Genomic DNA, 22,222 nt, shown 5'->3' with positions numbered 1-22,222 from the left:
CAGTCTATAGTAAAATATCACATTTAATTCCTGAGGTTGTTTATTTTTTTAAAGTCCTGTAATATGTGGGTCTTGTGAGTGCGATTATTACAGTTTTTGGAGCAGTGTTCTGTCTTTGTGAAAATTCAGATTGATGCCTGGGGGAACATAGTGGCATGAGCATTCCACTCAAGCAAAAATGTGGAAGGTTTAAAGGGTTTTTAATAGTCACTTCCTTATGGATACAACACAGTCATCTAAATTCTGATTGAGGCAAACCAACTCAAGTGAAAATGAAAGTGGACAGGATAGCATACTGAATATCAAAATTAAAATAGTAATACTTTAGAGTCCAGAAACAAACTTTCAACATTTAGCATGTATTGATGCATACATATATAAGTGCAAAATACGTACATTCTGTGATAGATGTGGGGTTGCTTCTATCTATATTAAAGGACTCTGGGCCAAGCTTCCTTGATTGAGTCTAGCCATCTGTAATGCAATCTTCCTCTTTTCCTATTGCCTTCTACCTTACCAAGCATTATTATATTTTCTTCTGAGCCATGTCTTCTCATATGTCCAAAGTACTGATAGGATCCATGTATTTGTCTTTTTAGCATTTCACGGTTTCTGTAAAACTCTCCTCTAGCACCACATCTCCAATGAGTTAATTTTCTTCCTGTCAGCTTTCTTCACTGCCACTTTTCACAACCATACATATAAAATGAAAATAGGATGCCATGGACAAGCCTATCTTTAGTATTGAATTATATATCTTGACAATTTAGGATCTTGTCTAGTTCCTTCACAACTACCTTTTCAAGTTCTAGTCTTCTTCAGATACAGTGTGCCCTCCCCTTACGCGGGGATCCTCTCCAGTGTTTTCCCATTTGGTTCTGAGACATAGAAGAGGACCCTCCTGCTGACCTCTTTTCTCAGGCAAGCATATATAGTGAAAGGCTTTTCTCAGGTACTGAAATCCCAAGCCATTTATGTCCTTAAGTGTCATCACAAACACCTTGAATTCAGACTGGAAAGTGAGTTGACAGCTCCTTTAAAATGGGGTTTTATGCTGTCTGTATAATATTCTGGCGCATCCAGGGTTGACCACATAACACCTACTGTATTCTGAAAAATCTTCACTGGCTGCCTATTCGCTTCCGAGCGCAATACAAGGTGTTGGTTATTACCTATAAAGCCCTACATGGCTTTGGCCTGAGTTACTTGAGGGACCGCATCTCCCCATACAATCTGCCCTGCACACTCAGAACATCTGGGAAGAACCTGTTGGAAATAACATCCTCCAAGTACGCTGCCACATCCCAGATGGCCTTTTCAGTGGCGGCCCCACGGATTTGGAACAGTCTCCCCAAGGAGCTCCATCTCATGACCCCCCTAGAAACATTTAAAAAGTGGCTTAAAACCTTTCTTTTTTGCCAAGCCTCCCCCCCCCCCCGAGGAATGAAGTTGAGCGCTCTTGATGCCATCGATTCTCTGCCTTACCCTGTGAATGATTGTGTTTTATATAATTGTATTACTTGTTTTTATCTATTTTTATGAGATGTTTGCAATAGTTTTATAGTCTGTAAACCGTTTTGATCTATGGAAAAAAGGTATACAATTATTATTATTATTATTATTATTGTCAACAATCTCATTGCTACATTATGTTAGTCTGTGACTTTATTATCTTTCCATGTGTCTCTCTCAAAATCTCATCTATCAATCATCATTTTTTCTAGACGTAGCTTCTGAGATATCTTAAAGGACAACCCCACATAGAATGCTTTACAGTAGTCTAATTGGCAAATTACAGTTGGCCCTTCTTATATACTGATTTTTATACACGGATTCAAGCATCCACGGTTTGAAAATATTCAAAAGAAGTATAAATTTCAAATATCAAATCTTGATTTTCCATTTTTTATAAGGGACACCATTTTGCTATGTCATTATATTTAATGGTATTTGAGCATCCACGGATTTTGTTATCCACAGGGGATCTTGGAACCAAACCCCAGCATATAATAAGGGTCCACTGTACCAGTTATCATGTGGATCTTCATGGCCTGGCCATAATGCTTCCTGATCCTATACTTCTATGGGCAAATTACAATAGTAAGGTTCTATGTAGTAAGCAAGATATACAGAGTTGGTTCTTGTAAAGGTCTTCCCATGAGGAAGATGTAGCACTTAGATCGACCTTCAGTCATATTGTAGCAAGCTGTAAATAAGAGTACAGGAGGAAAATGTCTAGCTTTCTGTGCTTAATTAAAATAGAGTTTTTCACCTGAAGAGCACCTATATCAGTTGGACTAGCATATGCTTTCATGCAGAAGTTCCCAAATTGTGTTCCTTGCTTTTCTACTTTAGAAGGGTATTGGATAATATTGTTGGAGAAAGTCTTCCTTGTGTGACTCTAGAGATACTGACATTTAGACAACACAGGTTAGATGAAGCAATGGCTTGACTTTGTTTAAAGCACCTTGGTAAGAACAGGTTTCTTGGAAGAGTCTCCCCACATACAGAAAGCTGACAGGTGGCTAATGTTTCTAAAATATTACCTTAACAGGCAATAACTTCTTCTCTCCCAAAGTTCTATTATTTTTAGCTTAAGCAAAAAGCTTTAATATGACAAGGAGTTGCTCTTTCTAAGAAATGTCCTGTGAAATGTGTCTGTATGAATGTATGTGATGGTATATGACCACAGTATCTTAAATCTCTGTGAAATGAGCCATGTAGAACTAGTATATGGCAGAAAATAAAGGACAGAGATAAGTGAAGGATCAGATTCAAATTGCTACATAGGCATTGTAACTGAATAGCATGCTATACAATAGTTTGCCAGTCTGCATGGCATTTCAAATTAAAATTATTTCCCATGCTATTACACCACATTAAAACATACAACAGCCTGGAACTAGTTTTAAAATAGTGGTGTAAACTGAGATTTTATTTGAATTTTTCAAGCTGAGCAAATTTACAGTTTGTACAGCTGCCTTTTCACATATGCAGAATTTGTTGCTGTGTGCCTTCATGTCATTTCTGGCTTATGGTAATCCTAAAGCAAACCTATCACAGGGTTATCTTGGCAGAATTTGTTCAGAGGGAATTTGCCCTTGCCTTCCTCTGAAGCTCAGGGAATGTGACTTGCCCAAAATCACTCAGTGGGTTTCCATGGCTGAGCAGCAAGTCAAACCCTGGTCTCCCAGTGTCCTAGACCAATACTCAACCCACTATATCATGCTGCCTTTCATACACATGTAATCATTGACAGCAGTAGTAATAATATCTGAGCAACTGGAGATGTGGATCTCTTACTCATATTTCTCAGTGTTTCATTTTTTAAACATATGTGCACATACAAGGAGGTATATTCAAGATATAAACTTGGATTGTTTAATACATTGTATAAAGCATAGGAGCATGTTTATGTGCACATGTGTTGAGCTTCATTACTATGAAACTAACTGAACCTTGGGCAAAGACAAGCAAGACTTCCTAATAGGAGACTGGGTGAAGAATTACAAGTGTCAAGCTGTCTATCTGAAAGCAGATAATCTAGGCAGGAAATGTGAAATTAAGTTGTTGTTTTACTTAGTTAAGAATGTGAACTGATGGTTCACATGAACTGAAGGTAGAGTTTTATACATTTTCTACAATCAGTGCAGAGATGTGGTAATAATAAATGATATCCATCATGTAATTTTAGTTTTACAAGAGTCATTTAAAGCTAGTGTACTTGTAAATTATTTTGAGTACTTAATGTAACTTTAATGTTTGAGAGATGCCAAAATAATTATTAAAAAAATGACAGATGGACAAAATAGACAACTCAGATTGTATTTCCCGCACGTGTCTGCGTATATTTTTAACATCAGTTACTGAAAGCAGTATTCTTTGCCTAAAAAAACCCTATAAAATTTATAGGGTCACCATAAGTTGATAGGTGGCTTGAAGACATATATATATCTATAGAAGAGAAATTATTTAGATCCTAGGAATTTAAATCTCCCTGCAAACTGAATGCTTTCCTAAGAAAATTTTTAGCAGTGATTCATTTACTTCATTTAATTGTGTTTTTGCTCTCCCTCCACCCCTCAAACTTTGCAGGTGCTAGCAACAGGCTTAAGTGGCCTATATTCATCTTTGCCTACAAAGCTGGAAGACAAGGGAGAAGAATGGCACTGTCTGCTGAAAGATGATTGGCTTCTTTCTCCAGCTCTTGTCCAGTTTATGAATTCACTTGAGTTCTGTAATGCAGTAATACAGGTACATGACCACGGAACTGCCCTGTCTACAAAATTAGTTTTTAAAATGTATGGAGTTCTTATGTTTATTTAGAAGTAGAGTACAGATTATTATCACATTTAAATTAATTAAACTGCAAGTTTCTTATATAGACAAATATCAGCATGATTAGTATATAGATAGCAAATGTCTAATAAATGAGATGCAAGTTTATTCTTACAAACATGTTATCTTCCTAATGATGCTTGGCTGAACAATCCTTATTAACTCCTAAAATCAAAGATTTTCCCAGGAACCATAACTGTGAGTTAGTTATACTATTTTATAATCAGGTTTTTGTAAAAAAAATGCATATGGCCCAATATCTGTGAATAATATTCATTGTGTTTGAGTTGATCAGTGTATTTCAAGAACCCAATTTAAATTCTGTTTGGTCTTCTCATGTTCTTTGTTCTTGTTATTTCTTAATTAGATTTTCTCTTCTTTGATTCCTTGTTGTTCTTCTCCAGTCTAATGATAAAATCAGATTTTATATCTCTTTGATGCTGCACTCAGGATTCTTATTGCAGTAGGGCTTTACAATATCTGTAGCTTTATTTGATTCATGCAGGTTTGCTCAGTCTCACTAATAAATCTCAAAGATAAAGAATGGAAAAGTTTGTATGACTAACATAAAAAACTTGCTTTTTCATTCATTGTACATGAGAGATATATCTCTGTAACTTTTAACATCCTGTTTGTACACATGTTATTAACATATTCATTTATTCTAAAAATGTAAAATATGTTCTGCCCCAGATATAAGGCTAACCAGATGCCTAGCATCCTCACTCTTATATTCCACACCTATCAGCATAAAGAGACTTATTGTACTTGATCTTATGCTGGAAATAGCATAGACCCACTGTGATTAGTGACCACTGGTAGCCCTAGTCTTTATTAATCCTCTTTTAAAACTGTTTATGTTGATAGTCATTATTAGTTTTATGATTTTTATGATAATGAACTCCATAGTTTTAGTTATGTGCTATGTCAAGGGGTCTCTTTATCAATCTTGGCGTCTGAGAAGATGATGCTTCCCAGGTAGGTGGAACTGCTGAACAGACTTAAGAGAGATCGTTCACAGACTAGCAAAGGCATATAGTGCATTCGGAAGGCTTCACAAAAGAGTCTGGAGTAACAAACACTTGAGGCGAAGCACAAAAATCAGTGTGTATAGAGCCATTGTACTGTCTATTCTCCTTTATGGGTCTGAAACATGGGTCACCTATTGCCATCACCTACGACTCCTCGAACGCTTTCATCAGCGCTGTTTATGCATAATTCTAAATATACACTGGACTGATTATGTGACAAATGTTGCTGTCCTTGAGCAAGCAGGGACCAGCAGCATTGAGGCCATGCTACTGAGGATGCAGCTGCGCTGGGCAGGACATGTTTCTAGGATGAAGGACCATCGCCTCCCAAAAATAGTATTCTACGGTGAACTCGCCACGGGTCAGCATAAGAGGGGTGCCCCAAAGAAGAGATACAAGGACTCCTTGAAACAACATCTCAGGCTCGGCCAAATTGATCACCAACAATGGTCTGCCCTGGCCTCACATCGGGAGGCACAGAGACGCACTATCCACGATGCTGCAGCCTTTTTTTGAAAGCTCATGCCGAATGAGTCTCGAAGAGAAACGACAGTGCAGAAAGAACCACAACCCGGAAACATCACCCAAGGAGACTTTCTGCTGTGCTTTCTGCAACTGGACTTGTTTATCTTGGATTGGCCTTTTTAGTCATCAGCGCGCTTGTAGAAAGCGTGGGATGAGTCCTTCCTGAATCTTCATTCGCGAAGTAAAGCCAGAGATGTCGAGGGGTATTTTTAAAAAAAATCTTCCTGAATCTTTCCATTCAGCTTCATTTGAAGATCCCAGGGTATGCTATTATGAGAGTGGAAGAAAACACTTTCCTATACACTTTATCCACCCTTAGCATAATTTTATATCCTTTTATCATTTTTTGACTAACCAAAACAGCTCTGATTTTATGTGGTCTGATATAGAAAGAGAAAGGTTTTGTCTTAATTTTTTAGCCTCTTTGTGAAAATTTCAGTTTTCGGCACATATTTACTATAAAGCTGATGGAAGAAATGTTCATTCTTGCAGAGTTAAGATAAAATTATTAAAAAGCATTGAAATGTGTGATTCTCTGTGGTCTCTGTGCCTCAGAGAGATGGATATTGTGCCTGTACAGAATTACACATGGAAAGTTCCAGAGCTGAATAGTGTTTTGTCCAGAATACACAAATACTTGACTCCAAAAACTTCCTTTTCAGTTCCTTTTTGTTCAACATAAGGTTAACAGCTTGCCTTCCAGCATTGAATAGTATTCAGAGATATAGGTATATTAGTCTGGAAAATCAGTATGCAAAGGGATCTTGCAGCACCTTTGAGGCTAACTGAAAGATAGCATGAACTTTTGTAAACTTGAGCCTACTTCCTCAGATGAATAGGAGGAAGTAGACTCAAATCTACAAAAGCTCATCTTTCTATCTTTCAGTCTCAAAGTTTTTGCAAGATCCCTTTACAGTATGAAGTAGTGTTTTTCCTTCTTGGTGTTCTTTATTTCTTCATTTCCTCCTCCTTTTTCCTTGGAGTTTTTCCCTACTCTCTCTCTTAAAAAAAAGTTTCTGATTAATGTGAATAGTGTCTGCTCTGCCTTTTCTCACTTTGTGACCTTGGTTTTTGTATAACCTTTTGAGGAACTTTTTTTGGTTTTAGTAAGACCTCTGAGGGACTGTTTTAAAAGTGCAGAGGGAAGATTTCTGCCTCTGACAGCCCCTACCAGTGTTGTTTTTTGACTGAGATGGCCCATCTTGTGCAGCCCTCCTCCATCTGTTGACACAGCTCTTGAACTTGAACTCTTGTAGCTCTGTCTTCACTTGTGGAAGGAGTCCCTATGTGTGGCTAACTCATCAGTTCAAAACTGCCCTCTGAACACTACCTTGGCTTCTGTCCCTGTTAGAGGTCCTCTTAGAGACGATGGAGGCAGCAAGAACAACTTATGCCAGTGTGAGGTTAGTCTCCACCTCAGTGAGCCATTATACTTCAGCCTTGACACTACCTGGCATTGTTTCCACATGACTACTACTGGGGTTACTGGCAAAAACTACTCAGCTCTATAACTTTGTATGTGTGGTTCTGTAGATGCACAAGAGCCATCTGTGTGAAGTACAGATGACCAACATTAGAGATAAGTAACCTGTTCTTGTCAATACCATAATATTGTGAATTGGCTGTTTTAAAATAGCCTTTCTCCTGTGATCCTCAGCATTGTAATATTAACATTACTTGATGAGAGATGGTGAGCTTTGCCACTTGTGGACATTTATGTTCAGTTATTCTTAAGTAAGTTCCAGACTGGCATAGAGGTTTGCGCATTCAGGAGACGAGGGTTTGAATCCTCACCCAGCCATGGAAAACCTTGGGCAAGTCACACTCTCTCAACCTCAGAGAAAACAAAGACAAACCCTCTTTGAACAAACCTCATGGTAGGTTTGCTTTAGGGTCATCAAAAGTCAGAAATGAATTGAAGGCTCACAACAATAATACTTAGATTGTTGGTGACATTGTACAGAATCAGATTGTATGTGTGTGATAGAACTGAATGTATGATACTGTGGTTAATAAATCAGAAGCATTCTATCTGAAACATGGTGAAACTTCTTTATTTCAGTTAGTCTCAAAGATGCTACAAGATCTCTGTATGTACTGGTTCTACAGATAAACACAACTATATCTCTGAATTGTGAAATATACTTTTATTTAGAAAATTATGACAATGATGATAATACTGATTTTTACAATCATTGAATGTCTTCTTTTTACAATTTAATTTCTTCCCTAATTTCTAATTATGCGATGTAAAGACAATGGAACCATTTCCTTTCCTGTTCTTTTTTTCTGAATACTGTATGTCCTTTATTAGTTTTCAAGGCACTTGTTTTCTCCCTGAAGCAAAGAGGCTCAGTATGAAAAAAAAAGCTGTACAAAGGCATGAGAAATGAGTGCTGTTGATTTTTAAATGCATACGCATGGCTTAACAAATTTAGTTATTTCCGCTTAGGAGTGCCTATTGCTGATGCTTATGACAAAGTTTGTACTTACAAAAGATGAAAAGAAGATTCTGTATGGTTGAGTGCTCTCGATTCAGACACATGTCCTCCTTATGGCAGTGATGCGTTTGTGTGAGAGATACATCTGAGAAGATTTTCAGTGTTTGTTTATTGATAACTTATTTCTCCTGTTTACAGATCTCAATCCTGTATTTGTTTACTTAGAAATAAGCTCCTCAGTTTAAAGGACTGGATCCCAAATAAATGTGCATAGGATTAAATCCAGAGTTTGAAATATTCATCACATAAGGTTTTTGAATATGGACAGAGGATTTATGGGACATTAATCATTATTTTTAATTCTGTTTTAAATTACTTCAAAATATATAAAGTCATAAAATAAATATGATACTACAGATGAACTTTCAGTGCTCTTTCTTTCATCTTCTTTTAGGTGGCCCATCCCTTGATTCGCAACCAGCTTGTGAGCTACATTTATAATGGGTTTCTAGTACCTGTTATGGCCCCAGCTCTCCACAAGGTCAGTGTTTGTATGTTAAATATCATTGACAGTATTTAATGGCCTAACAACATTATATGTATGATGAAGTTAAACTAAATTCAGTCCAGCTTTTTTGCTTAATTTTATTGCTTCAACCACCAGTTGTTTGGTTGTGGTTTGAAGAACAGACAATGACTTTCTTGCAGTAGAGTAGACTGATTTGAGTCTGATGATACTTGAATATGGAATGTTTGTTTTTAAATTAGGCTCTTGCATGACAAAGAAATAATAAATAATATGTTTTAACACTGATTTTATGACCATTTTTATGCATCTTATAGTCTAATGGGATTTATGAGCCTTCCTCAAACTGGTGTCCTCCAGATGTCTTTTGAGAAGACTCCTATCTTTCTCAGTGAACATTGGTATTTGCCAATTGACTCTTGAGTTCTAGATGTTCAACACATCTGGAAATAATGGATTAGGAAAGGGTGTTCTATATCATAGTGCTATATAGTAAACACTACTATATGCTGTATTGCTGTATTATGGTTGGAATTGTATAAGGATCTGAGTAAATAGAAGCCTGGTTATAATCTGAGAATGTCTCCTCCTCACTGTTTGAAAAAGCCTATGCAGTAATATGCAGTATACAAGTACTTGTTTTAGTTTATACATAGATCTGCACAGTAATTACAGAATTCTGTAATCCTACTTGTGGCCTTGATATTTTTCTGTTACATTAGCACAAACAATGTCAGAAAAAGTGTCCACTTCTACAGCAGACGACGTTAGGGGTCAAGTAATCTATGTGTTGGATCTGTGAATTATTGGGTAGGCCAGTGGATATTTTTACTCGCTAGTTATTTAATCATACCTTAAATGAACTTAATTTTAAGACCTGTATCAGCAAATAATGTTCACTCTATCGTTTCCTGTTACAATATTTGTAAATATTTACAAAACTGAACTTATACACATAAATACAGCAAATCAGTTTTAATGACCGCAATGGATTACATTTGAGTGGGTGTGAATCTGTTTGACTTTAAGCTGGTTTGTTGGAAAAATTAATAGACTGATGATGGCTGATTATTTGCTCTTTTCTCTGCAACATAAATATTTGACACAACCTGTTCTTAAAATGTTTTGAACATCTTACCTCAATGGGTGTGATGTACTCCAGCTGCAAACCATAAATTCTTCAGGTTATGTTTTGAGGGGCTAGAGGAGTAACTTAAAACTGGTGCCTGGGCACCCACCTTAAACATAAGCTGGTATTTCAGTAATGCTTTCTTGCATTGTTATAGCATAAACATTTCAACTATTTAAATGAGAGATTGCCATGACAGTCTCATTAGCATTCGAAAGGCTTTCTGTACAACCTGCCATGTAGATAATTAGTAGAATTATTAATATGACAAAAAAGGTCCTTTTTTCTTTGGATTTCTCAGCATCTCCTGTTATCTTTACCTGTCTGTTACTCTTGAGCTCTTTTTTTCTGCTATCTACCTTTGTGTTTTAAATTTTCATGTTATGCAAACCAAACAGATATTAGTATATCTGTAGAGATTGATAGATATTTAGGTATTTTGAACAACATACATACTTGAAAGAAACACAAATCTTGCCTGCAGGATATATTTTTTCTAAGTTAAAGGTACAATAAGAAACGTGATTGGCATCTGTGCCAGAGTTTTAAAATGAGCTTCATGGTATATTGATGTGAACCTGGAAGCTTTATTTTTTGGGAGTACAACTCATAGAATTTCCCTTGTCAGCATGGCCATCGTCTAAGCTCTGATCCTGATTGGGCCAGTCCTTTTTTAAATTCTGGGGCTAATCAAACATGAGGTTTAATTAATAATAATACTTGTAGAGGCACCTGCTCCTCCTAAACCAAGATGGTTAATCAGAAAGAAGAAATATTTTTTAATTAGCAATATCCATGGGAACTACTAGTGAGCACTTTCACGTGTGAAGTTTGTACATACAGTATGTATGAGTGATTCTTGTATGAAGCTAGGGGTATGATGAAAGAAGGAGACTGCATTCTAGTGTTCAAAAACACATTTTACAATGAAACTTGTGATCATTTCATTTCTGGCAAGAGAAATAATGAATGAAATGACCAAAGATTTTCCAGATCCCAGACTAGAGTGTGCTGTACAAACAAAAATTCTGTATGTAGTAATTCATTCAGAATTTGTAAAGGATATTCTTTTATCCTCTACTGAACATGTTAACATCTTCAGATGTCCTGTAGCCTAGAGTTACTGCCTTTACAACATTGCAAGCAGACTACAACAGAGAAATTGTTTAATTGCTAGATTTAATTAAAAGGGGAGATAATCTCAAGCGATTCTTTTCCTTGAAATACAAATGTATGTTGACCACATGGTAGTTTTTAGCAATGTTATATGTTGTAGCTTTCAACATGTCCTATAGAGAAGGTTATAGTGCACCATCTAGTGGATCTGAGAAACAAATAAAAGATATGGTTAAAACCCAGAAGACATTTTAAAAATGAAAAAATGGGTTCTTCCTTTTTACTCGTTTGATAAATTCAAATATGAAACAGTACTAAAAATACTAAGTTCAAGTTCTAAGCATCATGACATATGCATGCCGATCTTTTCATTTGGGATTTATAGTTTCTGCTTAAACTAGATAAGGAAGTTTTTTTCACTATACTCTTTTCCTTTGCAAAATCGTTTGTAATTGCTGAGTGATTTGTCCTCTATTGATAATGTTCTCTAGTTATCTCTCTCATATATGTGATTTTTTTTAAAAATGGATAAAACAAGAGAAAAGCAGCCATGTCTAGACCTCACCTAATTTTTTTTCCTGCACTAACTCCCTCAACTTACCAATATGGTGGAGTATCTTATCAGTGTACTAATTTGAATAGAGAAGCTTTGTACATGAGTGTGCACCCAGAGCATATTCAAACTGGCTCTGGGGAAGTAGAAAAAGTAGATTTAAGGGGGTGTTATAGCCAGTTTTCAAATAACGTGGAGGTCTTACGGGGAGAGAAGTTTAGGGGAGAGAAGATTGATGATGACCACCAGTGAAATGAATAATTAATCCCATGATTTTTATAAAGTTTTTTCAGTCTTCATTTTGGGGAGACATTACATAAAAGCGCAGGGTCTCTCATTTTGATTTCCCCCCTTAAAGATGTGTTCACTATTTTGTTTGTTCCCATAGCTTATAATGTGTCCACTAAGACAATCTAAGAGGATGTTTCCCATAAAACCTCCTGGTATAACACAAATGCTGTACTGAGTAATTTTACATTACTAATACAACTGTGATTGAGTTTTATGTTTCTTACATACCCACTGCTATTTTTTTACCATTGAAGAACGATCCATAAAAATGTTACTGGATTTCAGTTTTCTTTCTGTGTATGCTTATTTGCTTTCCTTATTTATATTTCTTGGCATTGTCCACAATAACATATACAGTCTCTGGTAATCTCATTGGTTATGTAGATCTTTCAGATAGCTGTTTTCTCCCTTGGAAGATATATTAAATGTAAATTTACATGCATATTGTTGCTAATATGCAAAACTCAATGTTTGAAATTCTGCATAGATCTCCTTTGGTTTAAGGGGGCATCATAATATACACAAAACATTATTCAGATTTAGTATATTTCAAGATCCAGGTTTTGGTAAGTACTTTACAGTACTCATTACTGAATCATTGCTGGAAAAAGACTGGTACATTCTAGGTGGGGTTATTGCAGAACTGTTTACTTTGTAAGCAAGATGTAAAGGCATATTCAAGCAGTGTCAATGTTGTTTGGACAGTGATGAAAGAAAATATTTCTCTTCAAAGCATATGCCATAATGTAGTTGTTCCTCTGCTGGAAAGTTAACTGTTCTTTCCATTTGTTGGACCTAAATGGGAAGAACGTTTAAGCATTCTAATAGCTACATAGAACTTGAATTATGCTGCAGTTATTTTCAATGGCTTCCATCCTACAAAAGGACTATTTATGTCAGAGCTTGCCTACTTTTTGGGACTAGTGTATGTTAAGTGGCTTTTGAAGTCTGAACTCTTGCTAGAGATAAATGCATACTGTACTAAGGTATCATCAACTTCTTCTTCTGCGCACTGAAATACCTGTTGTTCTTTTTTTAATGTCATGATCAATTATTGGTCATTATAATGCTATAACATCTTGGCCAGTTGCTTGCCAAATGTGGTAGCAATAGCAATAGCAGCTTCATTTATATACCACTCCATACCAGTCTAAGCAGTCACTAAGCAGTTTACAACTGTAAGACAACTTGGCCAATAGCCAGGAATTCTGGGAGCTGAAGACTAAACCTTCTGGAGGACGAAAGTTTGGGGACCACTGATCTAGTCCATACTCACTGACAAGTGACAACAGCTCTCTTACATTTCATGTTGAGATCTTTCATATCACTGGCTTGCTGATATTTTTCACTGGAGAGGCCAGAGATTGAATCTGGGCATCCTTCTTGTAAAGCATGTATTTTTCTAAGGAGGTGAGGTCCTTGCCCAGGAAAAGGGTCATCAATTTGGCCTGCTGAAGGAACTGAAACTGGAATTATCCACTTGTATAGCGAGTAGTCTGAAATTAATCTGTTTCTAGTTTAATATGGGCACATATGGTAGATTCTCATATCCCTGTTTTGGCTATAATCTACATATGATATGTTGCCTTGGATAAAGCCACTGAAAGTGACTACTGTCTTGAAGTACCTCTAAGCAACTTTCTCAACTCTCAGAGATGTGAGACCAGCACCTCAAATTCTGCTTGAAAACTTAGTAATAGCTCACACACTTGGTCCATGTTAGTGGTTATCTGCTGCTAAAATCATGTGAGGCAGAAGAGGAGGTGATAAGTTTACTAGAAGTTAAGCAGCATTTTTCTGTATCAATCACAGCTTCAAAACAAAGTCTACTCTCCTGTGACTTGTATTACAATAATAAATTATCAGAATTACTAGAGCATAAATAACGTGAAAAGGTGCAACTGGCATACCATTGGGACCTTTTCCCCATAGACCTCCCTTCTCTTTCACTCAGAACTGAGGGGAAAATGTCTCCTGTATTGTTTACTTACACTAACTGTGAGAGTACACAAGACATACTACTTTTCTTACACTGCAGCAGCATCTCTATAAAATGTTGTGTGCCTTCAAGTCCTTTCTGACCTATGGTGATTCTAATGCAAATCTATCATAGGGTTGTCATTGCCTTTTCCTGAGACTGAGAGCATGGCAAATCATGGGAAACACTGTGGGTTTCCATGGCTGAGCTGGGAATCAAATCCTGGTCTCTAGAGTCATAGTCTAACACTTAAACCACTATGCCATGTTTTTTGTCCTATAAACATTATACCAACTGAATCTCTGTTCCCCCTGAGCTTATTACCATTTCTTCTTTGCCATTGGGTGTGTTTGTGTGTGTGTTTAAGGTGATTCTTATTTTTCATTAGTTTTATAAAGATTTTATTTTATTAATTTTTATGAAGATGCTGTTTTATTAAGATGTGCCTCTTGTGCATCAGGCAAACTGCAGTTTGTAGTGCAAGTGAAAAAATTATCAGATGAAGCAAATAAAAAACACTCATGTGCATACAAATGCCACCTAAGCCTTGTAGGAGCAAAAATGAATCCAGCTGGGGAAGCAAGCCTGCTTTGTTGGTATTGTTTCTGTGGTTGTCATGATTGCTCTGATCACATAGATTAAGTCAATGCACTCAGATATATCCTCTAATAATTGTCTGTCCTAGCTAGACCAGACCTCCTGCATTAATTGCTGTAAGTGTACATCCTTTAAAATTGAAGTGGACAAGCTTCTTGGATGTGTAAGGAGGACAGCGTGCCCTCTCGATCCTTGCCCAGCTCCAATCTATAATCAACACGTCCCTCAGGGAGGGAATATCCCCATCTGAGCTTCAACAAGCAGTGGTTAAACCACTTTTGAAAAAACTCTCCCTAGACCCCCTGATCAGAAACAACTATAGACCGGTCTCCCTACTACCATTCTTGGGCAAGTTGATCGAGAGGGTGGTTGCCCTCCAACTCCAGGTTGTCTTGGATGAAGCCGATTATCTAGACCCATTTCAAACCGGCTTCAGGGCAGGATACGGAGTTGAGACTGCCATGGTCACCTTGGTCGATGATCTCCGTCTGAGCATGGACAGGGGAAGTGTGACCCTGCTCATGCTTTTGGACAACTCAGCGGCCTTCGATACCATTGACCACGGTATCCTTTTGGAACTCCTGAGGGAGTTGGGTATCGGGGGCAATGCACTTCAGTGGCTCTGTTCCTACCTCTCGGGCAGATTCCAGATGGTGATGCTGGGAGACAGCTGCTCTCATAAAAGAGAGCTGACATCTGGTGTCCCCCAGGGCGCCATTCTGTCTCCTATGCTGTTTAACATTTACATGAAGCCACTGGGCGAGATCATCCAAAGACATGGGGCGAGGTGTTATCAGTAACTCTGATGACACCCAAATTTATTTCTCAATGTCTCCGACTGCTGCAGGGACTAAGGATGGCATCTCTCCTCTAAATGCCTGTCTTGAGTCGGTAATGGGCTGGATGTGGGAAAGCAAACTCAAAGTGAATCCAGAGAAAACGGAGGTGCTTGCGATAGGTACCCCTAGTCCAGGGATGGAGATTTGTCAACCAGTCCTGGACAGGGTCACACTTCCCCTAAAGGACAAAGTTTGCAGTTTGGGAGTGCTCCTGGACTCGTCTCTGCAGCTGTCATCTCAGGTGGAGGCGATGGCCAGGAGTGCATGGTATCAACTTCGGTTGATACACCAACTGCGTCCCTAGCTGACCAAGAGGGACCTTGAAACAGTGGTACATGCACTGGTAACCTCTCATCTAGACTTCTGCAATGTGCTCTACATGGGGCTGCCTTTGTACCAAGTTTGGAAGCTTCAATTGATCCAAAATGCTGCAGCCAGATTGGTCACAGGTACATCTAGATCTGACCATATTACTCCAATATTAATATCATTACACTGGTTGCCAATCAGCTTTCGGGCCCAATACAAAATGTTGGTTATCACCTTTAAAGCCCTACATGGCTTGGGCCCGAGTTACTTGAGGGAACGCCTCTCCCTACACAATCCGCTCCACACTCTCAGAACATCCGGGAAGAATTTATTGGAATATACAAAGACCAAAGCGTTCACAGCCGCGGCCCCCACACTCTGGAACAACTTACCAGAAGAGATCCTTCTCATCACCACCTTAAAAGCCTTTAAGAAGGCACTTAAGACGGATCTCTTCTGGGCCTATCCATCTGATCTTTTATAGTGGATCTTATAGAATTTTTTACACCTGATTCAACAGTACAGAAACAGACAATGATTTGGCTTCGTTGATTATTGTATTGCATCTTGGCATGTTTTAATTGATTATTTATGTAGTATGGGTTGTGTAATTGTATCATTTGATTTTATCGGTTATAATCCTGCCTCGATCCACAGGGAGAGGCGGGAAATATATATAAATATAATAATAATAATAATAATAATAATAATAATAATAATAATAATAATTATTATTATTATTATTATTATTTAATGTGTGTATTCTACTTTGGACTAGCAAGTGAATTTGAGTTTATCAGAGGGAGCAGAACTTGGCACATGCTCTTACATTTTAGTGCAGTTTACTAAGGCCAGTCTATGGAGAATGCTACTTATTTCAAGTGGAGAGAGTTGAAATACACAAGGCTTAAAATGCTGTGTGGGCTGTATGATATATTTTTCATAGAGTCTATTCAAGGACTGAAAGTTAATGAGATTACTGTTACTAAACTGTATGGGAAAGATGCTGGACTCAGGTTTAGTCTACATGTTAAGTATATTATGCAAATTGCTGCAGATTTTCGCAGGTACACATTGGTACTTAATTGTTCCAGTTTCTTGTGCAAATCTTCAGCTGGTTGCCCTGTCTGCTAAAAATGAGCAGCCATGCAAATACATATGAATCCATGTGAAGCAAACTGATGCCTACGTGTTCAATAATGCTTATCTTCATGGATATGCTGGCAAAAACTGTGAATCCCTTTTCAGCTGAGTTTGAGCCTCCCCTCCTCCTCCCCACCAGTCCAAATTCCTTTGAATTGCAGGTGGCCAGGTCAGAATCTATTCCATTTGAACGAGGAGCATTTTAATTGTGTTGACAATTTCCAAGTCATACAGTGGAGTTATTAATTTGTCTAGCTATCTTTTCCATCAAATATAGAGGAAGCTTTTGTACACGTGTGTCACAGCTGTGCGCTGACGTTTGGTCACCCCACACCTTGGGGTTATAAAAACTGAGAATCCACCCTATTTCTAAATACTCCCACTGTCCCATTACCTCTGCTGATCATTTTTTGTTTTTACACTATTCCTGTCTACTTTGTTTCCGTTTGTATTCTTCCATTAGTCCATAGCTGTGTTAGCAGTGGTGACAAAAGCCTAACATATTTTACATTCAGCTTTTCTACAACAACAACAACAACAACTCCCTGGTTGAAGCATTTCCATTTCAAAAGTTTTTGTGAGGCAGCTACTGTTTCATTTTTTAAAAAGTTACAATTGTATTTATATACATATACATATGTATACAGTATATACATATGAGAATGGATGACAGCAGTTGTGTATATAAGACAGCTTTCTTTGGAATGTTAAAAATTTCTTCCATTCTTACTTTCTTATTGGATGATGTGTACATGGAAGAAAACTCTTGGATGCTGCAGTCTTCTTTATGTATATGCAGGTGGCCTAATGCAGCTTTATACATTCAGTTCTTAGAAATTGCCCCAACTAATGGATTATATTGAATGACACCTTGGTTCCATATCAGTTCTTGATTAATTATCATAACAGTGAAGGTCATATCCTAGGTATGGGAACTCTTTTACTATTTCAATTTCCTCATTGTCTAGGTTGAATTGATGCATTTATTTTGTGGTCATTATTTTTGTTTTCTTTATGTCTGGCTCTCCTACCTGGCTTTCTGTGGGTCAAAAATGTAGGGAAAGAGGAATGAGCAACAGGACATGTAAATAAACACAGAGGGAGATTTGGTGGGCCACGATCACTCAGCTCCTTGGAACATTGGACCTGGCATTCCTAGTATATCAACAAAATCTTATAGATCAGTTTAAAGTTTTTGAAAGATTTGTATATTTTAAAAACAATTTGGATTAGGTAGGTATTTCTAATACACATATGAGCTAAGGTGTCTTGTGGATTGCAAACTAGCAAAGTGTTTTGTTGTGGATTGCAATCTAGGAAAGTGTTAAGTCCAGGAACTGCTTTGCTCTTTCTCTCTGCTGTTTTAAAAATGTGTAAGTACTGTTGTCAGAATCAAGTTTGTACTATAAGCACGTTTGTTCAGGAAGCAGGCCCTCAATCCTCATAAATAATGTATTGCCAAAGACTAGAGATCTAGTACATGCAGAGATAGAATACATGAGGTGTTTCAGAATGCATGACGTTTTTCCTCACTTCTAAAAAATGAAATGGTTTAAACTTAGAAATCTGTAACACAGGCCCTAGAGGATGAAGATATTTGCTCTGTAAATTTGAAAATGATACTGATGAGCTGTTTTTGTTCCCCTTCCTTTCTCTCCTTCTCCTCCCAGTTAAATATGTCTTTACTTGTTCTATATTTTGAATTTGGGAATAAGATCAAAAGGAAGAAAATGTTTCTATTGTCATTTTTGATAGTTTGTGGTAAAATATATGTCTTTGAACTACTAAAATTTCTTCTAGATTCTCTATGGCTGTACGATGATGAGAGCACTAACTTTTGCAATGTATGAAAGTTGTGGGTTGGTAGTTAAATATCATTTGATATGAAACATGAATAGAATTATAAAGTGTTAGGAGGCTATTCAATTTAGTTTGGAATGAAGTTACAAGTAAATAAAGTTCTTTGCTTTTAATTACAATCTTAAAAATGCTTAAAATATATCAAAATATCTCATATATGCAGCTAACATGTTACATGAAAAGACACAGAAGCTTTAAAAATAATCTACAATTTATGCACATACTTTCCAAATCCTCTTAGTAAGTGGTTGCCTTTTTTTAGAGGAAAAAAAAACACTCTTCATTTATCCACCAAAGAACAGTTAACAAAAGATAGTTTATTCTCCTTTTCATATGAGCAGACCCATATGCTTTTGTGTTTGTACTTTTAAGCTTATTAAGCTCATGTGTAACTATTTTTGAAAATGCTGACTTTGTACTCTTAGTGCTTAACACAAAGGTTGGTTCCAAAATATCAAGCACCTACTGATAAATGAGCTTTAAAAGATTGCATTAGCAAAGTAACATGCACTTCCTTTTATTATAAAAAAGCAGAGACACCTACCATCCAAGACAGAGATGTAATTGGTATGTGGGCCTTTTTTATATGAGCATGTGCGCCATTTTATCTTACTTTTGGAAGTAGTATTATTTTTGTCTCCAGTAAGGTTCAATCAATTAGGCTTTGCTGTTAATGCTTTTTTAGCCGTATCTAGCTTATTTCTATAGCTAGGCCTATCTCTAGTTGCCTCTTTGTGCAGCACCCAGTTGACAAAAAGTCAGTACAATCCAGTGATTTGAATACTGCAAGCAAAACCCTGAACTTTCTTATGGTAGATTGTGCTTGTGGATTTTTGATTTTTACATCAGAAATGGGCAGTCTGTGATTGCTTAGCTGGAATCTGTGTATTTACATGAATCAACGCCAGTTGATGAGAAATATTTGACAGTGTGGAAACAAGGAAAGTAAAAAAAAAAAAAAGGTAGCAAGAAAATTTGTTTAAAATAAATACGTTATCTGCAGTGGATACTTTCTTTGAATCTCAAATAACAAAATTTGGGTTTTAGGTCAATAGTGGTTTCATAACAGAATTCAGTACTGGAAGAGAACAGTTCTGATATTTGTTGCTGAACATCCTTCTTCATATGTGCATGCAACATGTGTAACCAGTGATGTTATCTATGAATACTTTTACCCAAATAAGTGATGCACCTACAGAAAACCATAGCAGAGTGGAAATAGTTACTTCTGAGTTGGGAAATAACTAGCATAAGCATACCCACTTCAAGTGCAAAGATAGAGACTTTGCTTTTATATATTTTTCTTTAATAAAACTAATATGCACACTCAGTAGAAAAAGAAATACATTGATAGTTTATTTTTGTGGAGCTGATAGACTAAATTATCAAAATATAGTAAGCTGTTATTACTCTGAAGCAACAACAGTTTGGGACAAAAATGCATTAAGACAGAGAACCTTACCAACAGGAATTCTTGTGAGAATTCCCAATAGAATTCATAGGTTTTGTGCTCACTTGAGACAGCCCAGTGTCCACCTAAATCTGTACCTAAGTTTCTTCCTTCCCACACAGTACCAAGATTGGAAATTTGATGGGCACTTTAGTAGGGCTGACAAAGCATTCCATCTCGGTACACAGGATCTTGACACAACATGGCAATCAGGTGATTTGGCAATCAGGTGATCAGGTGGTCAAGTTTATTTTCAGGATGTACACTAGGATGAAGGAAGCTGAAGATACAATGTATGAACACCGATTACTAGTATTCCAAAGATATTCTAAGGTTTCATACAGAGAGCACAAAGAGCTCTGTGGCTCAAAGACCAGATGCAGGATGAGAAAAAACAAAAGGAACAAATATTCAGTTCCAGACACTGAATGAAATGTTCAAGAATTCATTATCAGATAGATAGCATTCCTGAAGCTGTTTGTAACAAATCACTTAGGGGATGGCTGGCTGTATGTACAGCAAGTCCTTGGTATCCACTCAGGTTTGGTTCCAGGACCTACTTCATATACCAAAATCATTGGATCCTCAAGTCCTGTTATATACAATGGCATAGTAAAATGGCATCCCTTATATTAAACTGCAAAAAAAATTTTGTCATTTTTTTTCAACCATGGTTGGTTCACTCCTTGGATACAGAATCCATGGATATGTAGAGCTGACCTTATCCTCCTCAGTGTGGTATCTTGTACTTTAACTCAACAAAATATGCTAAGTGGCTCTTTTCAGTGGATCTAGCCAGCATATTTTAAAATAAACACACTGTGTTTATTAATTTATGTGTTCTAGTCTTCCAAAACCTGCTGCCCTACAGGTTCAGCTCTCATGATCACTTACTGATGGCCACATTAGCTGGGATTGATGGGAAATGCAGTCTGAAACATATGGAGGGCACAGTGTGAGGGAAGGCTAATTATGGAATCATTGCAAAGGTTGTTCAGCCTGTATAAACAGAACAAGGATCATATGGTCTGTAATCATTTTTAGGTGACTGTGGAAGAGGTAATGACTACAACAGCATACTTGGATCTCTTCTTGAGGAGTGTTTCAGAGCCAGCTTTACTGAAGATTTTCCTTCGGTTCATCCTGCTCCACCGTCATGAAAATGTGCACATCCTGGACACACTCACAAGCCGCATAAACACTCCATTTCGGGTAAGATGAGAGTAATAGAAACATAGCCATCTTTTTGTACGTAGAATATTTTTAGAAAAATAATAGCACCTACCATGTAATGGCCTCTAAATATATGTCTGAATATATAGCTGAATATATAATAGTCAGCATGCTGTAGAAGTTTGAGTGAGAGACTAATTTTTCTCTAAAAGCATAATCCTCTTCTGTTTCTAGGGAACCATATTTAATTGATAAAAATATGATGATAGTAGATTAGAAAATTCTTTGCATTTTTCAAGAACTGAACTATTTTCTTTAAAGCCCATTAGACATAACCAGAATATTCCAGATATAGAGTTAAACTTCATTCCTCAGAGTTCTGCTTATGTGTGGCTGCATAATAAATCTGTCCAGATGAGAATGAAAAATCCTTATATAATTTTTGACAGTTTCAGTCTAATTCCATTTGAGCATTGGTCTCATTCAGAACAATTAACTACCAGCATTGGCATCACTGCCTGGGGTGTCACTGGTTTGGGGGCAGGACAAAGGGCATGGCTCCTCACCTCACTGCCACTTTACTCATGAGTACAATGGAACATGGTAGGGTAGGGAGTGTGCACACTCTCCCTCTCTGCCATGTGCTTCTCTACTCTTGAGTAGAATGGTGCATGGCAAGGAGGGGTGTGTGCTGCGAGCCACTGTACTCATGAGTAGAACAGTACACACTCGTCTCAGTGTCACCCACGTCTGGGGTGTCACCCAGTGCAGTTTGAACTCCTCGCACTCCCTATTGATGCCACATACCAGTTCCCATTACTAGCTCTCCCCATGGCTCCAAACGATCTGTTCATTTCCTTTGTCTGACCCTCTTTCCTCTCCATCTTCTTCCTGCTCCATTTTCTGTCTTTTCCTCCTCTTCA

General features: G+C 37.3%; 1 protein-coding gene across 2 annotated transcripts in view; it reads left to right on the top strand.

Annotated features, from left to right (window-relative positions):
* FHIP1A (FHF complex subunit HOOK interacting protein 1A) overlaps window positions 1-22,222 on the top strand; it is a 98,395-nt gene that overhangs the window by 50,692 nt on the left and 25,481 nt on the right. For both annotated transcript variants that reach the window (XM_042467169.1, XM_042467168.1), the window contains exons 4-6: window positions 4,096-4,254; window positions 8,790-8,876; window positions 21,171-21,338. In XM_042467169.1, coding sequence (XP_042323103.1) covers window positions 4,096-4,254; window positions 8,790-8,876; window positions 21,171-21,338 — 414 coding nt within the window. The remainder of the gene's footprint in view (window positions 1-4,095; window positions 4,255-8,789; window positions 8,877-21,170; window positions 21,339-22,222) is intronic.

The sequence above is a fragment of the Sceloporus undulatus genome, chromosome 5 (genome assembly GCF_019175285.1).
Source record: "Sceloporus undulatus isolate JIND9_A2432 ecotype Alabama chromosome 5, SceUnd_v1.1, whole genome shotgun sequence".
NCBI lineage: Eukaryota > Metazoa > Chordata > Lepidosauria > Squamata > Phrynosomatidae > Sceloporus > Sceloporus undulatus.
Note: the sequence above shows the minus strand (reverse complement) of the source record. Positions and strands in the feature narration are given on the sequence as shown.